Source organism: Poecilia reticulata, linkage group LG21 (genome assembly GCF_000633615.1).
Source record: "Poecilia reticulata strain Guanapo linkage group LG21, Guppy_female_1.0+MT, whole genome shotgun sequence".
Taxonomy (NCBI): domain Eukaryota; kingdom Metazoa; phylum Chordata; class Actinopteri; order Cyprinodontiformes; family Poeciliidae; genus Poecilia; species Poecilia reticulata.
Window position 1 is genome coordinate 1,057,908 of NC_024351.1, and position 9,331 is coordinate 1,067,238.

At 50.3% G+C, this 9,331-nt stretch overlaps 1 protein-coding gene across 1 annotated transcript in view; it reads right to left on the reverse strand.

Moving 5' to 3' along the window:
- Positions 1-8,624, reverse strand: part of hivep2a (HIVEP zinc finger 2a) — a 17,967-nt gene extending 9,343 nt beyond the window's left edge. Inside the window, exons 1-8 of the mRNA XM_017302230.1 lie at positions 8,555-8,624; positions 6,543-7,821; positions 4,530-6,406; positions 3,755-4,012; positions 3,274-3,442; positions 2,407-2,494; positions 755-2,330; positions 520-677 (exon numbers count right to left, since the gene is read on the reverse strand). Coding sequence (XP_017157719.1) covers positions 520-677; positions 755-2,330; positions 2,407-2,494; positions 3,274-3,442; positions 3,755-4,012; positions 4,530-6,406; positions 6,543-7,527 — 5,111 coding nt within the window. The 5' untranslated portion in view covers positions 7,528-7,821; positions 8,555-8,624. The remainder of the gene's footprint in view (positions 1-519; positions 678-754; positions 2,331-2,406; positions 2,495-3,273; positions 3,443-3,754; positions 4,013-4,529; positions 6,407-6,542; positions 7,822-8,554) is intronic.
- Positions 8,625-9,331: the final 707 nt, after the last annotated feature.

The following is a 9,331-nucleotide window of genomic DNA, read 5'->3' on the forward strand; positions in this document are numbered from 1 at the left end:
AGTTAGCCTGTCAGTTAGCCTGTCAGTTAGCCTGTCAGTTAGCCCGTCAGTTAGTCCATCAGTTAACCTATTAGTTAGCCCGTCAGTTAGCGGTGGCTACCGCTGTTTGTTTCCATGCAGCTGCAGATCTAACAGATGGACCTTTTTCCATATTTTAAACATTAAATAATACCTTATTAATGACTTTATTTATTTTCAGCTGAACTTGGCCAGCCTGACAACTTCGTAGGTTGAAATGAGGGCAAAGTGGGTTGGTAATAACATATCGCATTTAAACTTGAGACTTTTATTTTTATGATAACTGGTGAGATTTATTTAATTAGTTTGTGATCTAAACTGTGAAAAGCTTTTATTTTATGTTGATATTTTCTACATTTTACTTTGAAAAGACGACATAATCCATTTTTCAAGCCTGGTTTAGTTGCATTAGTAATCAGAACCTTTGACCTTTACACTGAAAAGCCAACATCACCATCTTGTGAAAACCAGTTTTAAACTAAGGACTTTAACTGGACCTACCCGCCCTCGAAGATCTTGATGCGGGTCGGTTCGGCGGCCGGCTGCTTGACGGAGACTTCCTTCTCCACCTGCTCTTCCTTCGACCGGTCCCACGACGCCACGCCCTTCATCTTCCTCCCAAAATGGCTGACGTCCACCGGCATCAGTTCCGGCTTCAGCTGCAGAGAAAAGGCGAGAGCTGCGGGTTTCTGCTGGCTCGTCTCCATGGCAGCGAGAGGAAGATCTCAGGACGTACCTGATCAAACCTCAGCTTCCAGGCCACGGACGACACCAGCTTCCCCGAGCTGGGCGGCGCCATGGCGGCTACGGTGTACATCAAGTCGGTGTTGGTCCTCTGCTTGGACCGGAGCAGAGCCAGCGCGGCCTTGGTGCTGAGGTGCAGCGGGTTCGGGTTGTACGAGCTGACGCACCATGAGCTGTAGACGGAGCTGTGGGCGGCGGCCGGCGTGCTGTTGGGTTTGGTGAAGCTCCGGAAGCACCAGCTAACCCGGCTCATGGTGCGCAGGCTGGGGAACTGGAACAGCTGCTGGGCTCCGGCCTCTCCGAAGAGCTTCGGCGTTGTGAGTTGCTTCTCGGCGTCTTCGGCGTCGTTAGAGGACAGCATGGGCTCCGGGCTGGAGCCGCACCGCGGCGGCGCCTCGTCCACGTCCAGCTCCTCCGGGGAGTCCCGCCCACCTGGAGCCGGGGAGCGATCCGTGATGATCTGGAGAGGCGGGGTGAAGCTCTCCACACGCGGCACGTCGGACAGGTGGGGAGCTGGAGATCGGACGGGAATGGCGATCTTGGCTGTGACGTGGAAGTCGCTGATCGGAGGAGAAGAAGACATCCGTTCAGAATCGTCGCCGGACTCCTCCGTCTTCAAACATCTTCCCTGTTTCTTGGAAGTCCGCTCGGCTCCGCTCAGCTCCACGGCTCCCATCTCTTTGACTATCTGGCCGTACATCCGTTCCTCCTTCACCCGTTTCTGCTGCTTCGTCTCAAAGAAGCGCTCCAGGGAGCTGGTCGGTGAAAGCATGCGTTTACTGGCCACCATGTTGGACGCCGAGGCGTCGGTAGTGGATATGGTTCCTGATGTTAGCGACAGCGGGATGCCCGTGTTCACCTGTTGCTCCGGCGGCGGAAACCGCAACCCGGCAACGTCAACCTGCCCCAGGAGGAGGGACAGGTTGAATCCGGCTCCGCTCATCCCTCCTCCCACTCCGCCTGCTGGCTTTCCAATGTTCACAAGCGGAGGAGACATATTGAGGGTCCCGCCGCCGTCCGAGTCCAACGCCTGCACTCCGCAACCGTAAGAAGCTATCAGCTGGCTAACGCTGGTGTACATCGCGCTACCAAATGATGGCACGTTGGTTTGGATCCTGACAGGAACCAAAGGGCCGGGCAGCGAGGCCTGGGATCCAGGGTTCTGAGTGGCAAACACGGGCTGGACCTGAGGCAGCAGCAGGGCGGCGGTGGAACCAGGCAGGGAGTGTTTGGAGGAGAGCGGGCCCAGGCTCTGCTGCTGCTGGTTCCGGCCGGAGATGGAGGAGGAGTAAATCTGTGAGCCGTCCGGTTTTCCGTCGTACGTCTGCGGATGTCCGGCCAGACTGCCCTGGGACAGGATGTGCAGCTTCAGGAGTTGCTGTTGAGCCTGGAGGGTCTGCTGTTGCCTCTGTTCGGACTCCTGGCTCCAGAACAGACCCGGCTGGGAGATGGAGATGAGGGGGGCGGCGTTCTGGTACTGGGGGGGTAAATCCTTACTCATCGCCTCCAGGCCTGGATGTTCTCCTTCAGATGAGGAGCTCTGGGCCTGGAGGCGATGCTGCTGCGACCTGCATGACAAAACATGGTCACTCATTCGTCAAGGTGCCACTAGCAAGAAGTAAATCATTCTGGAAATATTCTCACCTTCCATAGACGGGTTCATCTTGCAGACTGTCCTCACTGATGCTCTGCTGCAGGCTGTGCTGGTGGTACTGTTGGTGGGATCCTAACCCTGTCATCACAACGTAACCGAGTTTTAAATAAAGAACAGAATGGCGAGGAGTCCACTTTCCCTGAATCAGAACCTCGTCTGGCTGCAGGTCTTCTACCGTCTGTCTCTACCTGCCAGGAACGTCTAAACATTTTTCTGGTTCTTCCTTCATCAGGTTCTTCCTGCTCTGTCGTCCACTTCCTGCTTTTGGAGCGGCCTCCAGTCCGCTTGGCGTTCACATTCAAACTGAACCAGAGTTCACTTGAACTGAACCCAGACTGAGGTCAGAGGTCAATAAGCATTCACACCTGACCAACAGAACCGGACTCTCTAGACAAACGGACTGGAGTCGGATCAAACAGGGCCAGTGAGAACGATGAGAACGCTTCTTAAATTACAGACAGCTGGACTGCTAACTAGCTTACCTCTGAAATCTCTTGGTTTCACTGGAATTTATTTAGGGGTAGCAGGATATAGACTTTTCATATTCTTCCATTTCACCACTAGCCACTACGTTGTACTGGCCCGTCAATAACATCCTAATGAAACACCTTGAAGTTTAAAGGAGTCTTAACAGATGAAGACTCTTCATGTGGCCATATTGGATCTGCTTCTAAAATTTAACACGGAAAAATGGGTCAAATTTCTGAGCTTCTTTTGGTCCAAGTGACACGACGAGCCCAGCAAAATGTACGCTGCTGCACTTTTATTCAAGAGCAAAACTCCAGGCAGAGATTAGTTTGAGGTTTAATTAGTGGAAAAGACTTGAGTTTGTAACGTGGCACCGACACAAGGCTGACCTGCGGTACTGCTGGCAGGCCTCTTGGTTCTGCTGGGCAGATCGATGCTGCTGTGTGGAGAACCTGTCGGGCTGGCCCATATCCCATGCTCCACATTCTCCTGCTTGATTGAAATTTCAGGTGCGACGGCTTCCTGGAGGACTGTTTCTGGATAAACACTCAGCGAAGCCTGTCAAATGTGCAAAAAGGCTGTAAGCAAACCGGCTCACAATTAAAACAGATTATATTTAGATAAATCACTGAGGCCACCGGCCCTGCAGCTCTTAGGTCCAATGATAAACCTGAATTGGCTAACAGGACTCTACAGAAGGTAAGTGCATGATGAGGTAAGTCATTTAATTCAGGTGTTTTGGACCTGGGACACGTCAGACAGCTGCAGGACACTTTGACCCCCATGACCTAAATGCTACCGGTGAAACGGTAAAGTTTGATGTTCAGTTGTCATTCAGTTTGAAAAAGTCGAGAGCTAGTTTGACCCTACCTGTCGAACCAGATATCCGCGTCTCCGTTCCTTCATTGCCGATGCGCTGGTGTACATCTCGCCTTGCCGTGAGGAAGGCAGGTTTCCATAATCAAAAGATTTGCTGCGCATTTCCGGTAACTCTGTGGGCAACGTGCACGGCGCCTGCTCAGATGAAGATCTCCTCATCTCCCTCTGCTGATGGTGGCCGGAATAGCCACTACCCGGGACGGTCAGAAACTCTGACTGCTTTGCTCCACCAGAGGCCATGGAATCATCCTGCAACACACAGAGAGAGAAGACCAAGAACCTCTCCTTAGGGATATTCTGGGTTTTGTTTGGTGAGACTTGGTAACAGCAAATTTAGAATCAAGCCAGAAGTCCAGGACCAGATCCAGAACCAGTGGTTCAGACTTTACCTAATTAACTGGGACTCCCTTATGTCCATTAGCAAAACTAATACATGCGGTGTCCCACAGGGCTCCATTCTCCACACACTTTTATACAATATCTTTATTCTCCCCAAGGCTGAGATTACACAGTGCTAAAATATCTCTTGTATATCTATGCTGATGAACCATATCTGTGTCACCAGTTGACCACAGTCCCCTGCAGGCTCTGGGTGTGTGCATCGTACCGAATGGGTGGCACAATGAAACCTAAGAGTTGTTTCCTGACTCAAAACTAACATTTAGCACCCACATTAAGTCAGTGCCTCCTGTATGAAGGGTGCAACACACATAAACTTGGTTTTCATGCAGATACCAGAAAATACAGCCCTAGTCAAAGTAGGTACCTGTTTAGTTGGTGAGACAGACTTGGGACCCTCATCTCTGTCGAAGGACATGGAGAGAGAGGACGAGTGGGACAGGTTACTCTCTTGACTGGGACTTCGGGAAAGGCTGGTGCAGGTCGACTCAAAGCTCGATTCCCCAGACGAGTGCTCCATGTCTGCAAGACGCAGCCTCTTCTTCTTGGGAGGCAGCTTCTCCGTTGGCATCTGAGACAGCGTGTCGCTCCTCTGTGGCAGCTGGAACTCCTCAACGTGTTGCTGCTGCCTCTCGGGCTCCTTGGAGGCGGGAGCTTCGGTGTCCTTCTCTGGCTTGTCGGGCTCCTCTGTCACCCTGATCTCAGGGACTTGGATGTTAGGCTGTCGTACCAGTCTCTGTGAGTTGGGATATGGTTGGCCAGGTGAGGCTGCAGCTGAAGAAGATGAAAGAGGAACTAGCTCACAGGAAGCTTGCTGATCCATGCTGTCAGACTTTAGAAGAGCAGATTCAGGACTCAAAGCATCTTCAAAGATGTCATTGTCCGACTGCTCTGAGTATTGACTGGATGGGACCTTATCTGCTGACTGGTAGCCTGTTTGGTCAAATGACTCTGACTTCTCAAAGGAATTTGGACGAGACACTATGCCAGTGTGCTGGATAACTGAACCGCGAGTTGCCTTCCTGCATTCCAAGTCGGGAACGAGCGCGATGTCCTCAGAGCACATGCTGGGACATGTATCAAAGCTGTCAGACTGGCTGTGGGCACTATGAAGAGAGCCTTTGCCTATTGGTGTGGCTCTTGTCCCATCAAAACTACCTTGTTTAAACTCATAGTCCCCCATCATCTCAACTGAGCCACTGCAGCTACTGTCACAGTGCCCAGGACTGTCCTCATCATCCCCAACACTCTTCTCTTTCCGCCTTTTCCTCGTGGCTATTTCTGACATGCTGACCTTTGTACCATATGGGCTATAAGGAATGTTCTCTGGGACTCCTGGGCTACGCTCACTGATCTTCATACCCAGAGATGACACAAAGTTTTTGGCCATGAGTCCGTAACCCTCGGCCTCTCCAATGTGGGCGTCGTTGCCTGACTGTTCGAATGCCCCCTGTCGTCTGAGTCTGGGGTGACCTGGTGGGTAGAACACATCGTCTGATGCCACCATGTTATCAAAGGAGACACTGCCTCGAATCCCCGGAGGGGCACTGAGGTTAGGAGGAGATGGAGTTGGCATGGAGTTACTCCTAATGAGAGTCCCAGAATCTGATGGTGGCTCCAAAAGTCCTGTACTGCTTTGGCAGGGGCCAGTTGGGTACTGCTTGGCTTCTCCACACATTGGAATGTTTCTTGTGAAGGAAACAGGATCCTCCACAATCTTCCCCATGTCTGAAAGAGTCCCTGCCTGCTTTAAGGTGACCAGGGTATTGGGATCTGCCCCAACTAAATTTACTGTGATTGACTGTCTCGACCTGGAGTTGGGTCGGTTGTACCAAGTCCGACCAAACATAATCTCTTCATATGTCTTGACGTTAGTATTGGGAGTGCCTATTTGCAGCTCGGCACTGTCAAAGGGTGAAAAGTAGCCTGAGTCTGTGCTGCCTTTGCTGTGAGGACTGAGGAGGTTGAGGGACTGGGACATGCCGGGATCCGAGTTCTGCCCTTCCTTATCAATCAGCCTCAGGGCCAAGCGCTGTTTGGCATTGGGGGAGTCATCTAGCGAACGCGCTCTCCCACCTGCCTGTGAACCCAACATGCGGTGAGAGCCTTTTATGTCATGAAACGGGGGGCACTCCATCCCAGTAGGTGGGACTCCCCCAGGCTTGGGGAAAATGAGGATAGGCACTTTCATTGATCCGATGGGGAGCTCCTCAGCCGAGTCTGCATAAGCTGGTTCTGTACTACCTACAACAACACAGAAAAATACAAGATTATAATTAGATTTTCATAAAAAATGTAGAAAACATTTGAACAAATAAATGTTTTTGAACCAAATGTGTTTGACTCTTAATTTGAGTTGTGTTTGTTGTAGAGAATTTACCTCCATTCTTGTCGGCTTCAAAGGAGATTTGTGGGATGGGACTGTCTTTATCCATCAACATGGTGGAGGTCTCCACGCCCTCCTCATCTGTGTCCGTACTCTGCTCTCCGTCTGAGGGCACCTCTGCCTCTCCAGCTGGGGATGCCTGATCCGTGTCTCCGCTGGGGGCCACTGATGGCTCGGACGAAAACGGCACCAGTCCAGCTTTAATGGCGTGAGCGTGGGACTTGCGGTGCTTGTAAAGATTGCTTTTGGTTTTAAAGGAAAAGCCGCAGGGTATGCATGGATATGGCCGCTCTCCTGTATGCGAGCGGATGTGCTTCTTCAGTACACTGGGCTTGGCGCATGCTCGGTTACAGTAGGGACAGAGGTACTTCCCAGGCTTTTTTGGCTTTTGCTCTTTTTTGCCGTAGCCCTCCTCCCCAGGATCAGAGCCGGAGTGGGAGTACTGTCCAAACGAGCTTGGTAAACTAGGAGATTTTTGCCTGGGAAACCTCCCTGCCCCGTGTGGGTGAGTATGGCCTGGATGTCCTACAGGGTACAAGTCATCTGAGGGCAACTGACCAACAAACGGCCAGGCGTGCGGCTCCAGGCCAGGCTGTGGTTTAGCTCCAGAGACGAAGCGTTCAGATTGGGGATGCTGAGGGTACGGCTGGGCCAAATGGAAGTACCCCCTTTGAAAACCTTGTGCAAAAGGTCCTTGGGGGTCTTGAGATGGCGGGCCCCCTATTGCCCCCACTGCAGAAGATCCAGATAGCAGCTTTGCAGAATTGCCTGGTATCCCATACTTTTGATGGGGCGCTGATCCTCCCGTTGCGCCACAGGGCAAACTCTCTCGATGTTTCACTTCTGGATCAGAAAAAGTGCTCTGTTTTGTGTTTGCAGTAGGCTCAGATGCCCACTTTCTCTCCAGAGGTGCTTTCTCCTTCACAATTTCCTTGGTCAAGCATTTTTGCCCGTGGGCAGCTGCTTCATGGGCCTCCATGTCTTTGAATCTCCTCTTCAGTTGAGTGAGAGAGGAAAGGAGAGGCAGTTCAGAGGGAAGGTGCTGAAGGGTTTAAAAGGTCCCAGTGCAGCCGAGCATGTTAACTGAACCTTAGAGGGTTGCTAACATGTCTAAACAAACGGAAACGGACAATCCATGTCTGAACGAGGCTGATTGGAGAGTCAGGGGGTAAATAAAGGGTGAGACGCACGCTGCCTTTTCACATGCTGTATGCTCAACAACTTTGTTGTGCATTGCTCTTCATTCCCAATCACAGCAGAATCCTTCAGTGATCTGCAGACGACAAAAGAAAAACAGCAATTAAGAACAGAAATGTTTGAAGTTATGACAAGCTGCTAAGTCAAACACAGCAAAGGGAAAAAACGGTTTGGAAATGGAAAAAATGGCCTATAAACAATATTTCTAACAACATTCCCCAAGAATCTTTCTTCTTCTTGTTTGGTCAGACATAAAATTTGATCTTAATATTATGCATCACAGTTTCATGGAGACCAGCAGCATCAAAGGGCGCAGTGCGCTACAAACACATGAATGATGCAAACACCAAAACACACAAACACTGAAAACCAAATGCAAAGGAAAGAGCTGCACGTGAAGAAATGCTGCAGCTGCAGACGACTCGCTTCACAAAATGTAAGTCCTCCCGACCAGCAGGGGGAGCCGACCAGCAAACCAAACAGGAAAGAAGCAGGAGCAAAAAAGACAAGGTGTGTCCAACTGATGCGTATTATATAACAGCATCATATTTACGTAGGTAATATTAGATATTAGTACATTAGCAGAAAAACTGGACAAAAGCTAACAAACACAAATCTGTAGGGATGCAAACACTTTTTCATAGAAGTAAATCAAACCCTGCAGCTGTTCAGTGATTGGTGCAGTTCTACTTCTTAGTTTATTCAGGTGTACACTGTATGTCTTATTGATTTTCCTGTAATGAGTTCAGTGAACAGATGACAGAGTTGTAATAAATCATGTTTACAGTGTAAATATTTGGAATAAATACCAGATTTTCTTGCTGCTGAACTTCTCTGTGTCTTCAAAAGATTTTCAATTTTCTCAGTGAAAACCTGCAGACAGAAAGGATCTCATTAGTTCCAATCGATCACCTGAAGTCAATAACCAAACAGCAGCAGGTTTATCACTGTGGCATCGTTTGCTTTGCTCAGAGGACAGAGACGGTGAGCTGGATGCCTGATGTACAGAAATAACCGTTCCTGCCTGCTCTGTCGGTTCCTAACGCTGGAATCCATCTGTTGTTTTTGCCTTTTCCATTTCCCCCCACCTTCCCTCCTCCTTTCACTCGGTGACTCACCGGTGAAAAGCAAACCCACGCTGTTCCTAAAAAGACACAAAAGCTTATAAATAGTGTTGTGGAAGTGACGTTCAAGTGTCATAATGCGTGTAGGCGTCCGAAAGGCCGAGCCGAAGATCAGCCATCAGCGCTCGCACCTTTTCCTTCCTCAGAGCCGAACGCAAACACAGCAGACAAACACAGGCGCACATGTAGAGGCACAGCCTGCAGGCTTTGCTGCAAAGCTGCAGCAGGCAGTGTGTGTGTGTGTGTGTGTGTGTGTGTGTGTGTGTGTGTTTGTGTGTGTGTGTGTGTGTGCGTGTGTGTGTGTGTGTTTCCGCTGTTTAACGTTTCTTAACCACACCAACACCTGACAGCATAGGAAGAACAAACTGCAGAGCGCACGTAAACATCCCTGCTGAAGCTGCAGTTTTGCTTTGCATTTCCTCATCGGAGGGTTTGAACAGCCTCCCTCACACTCTTATTGCA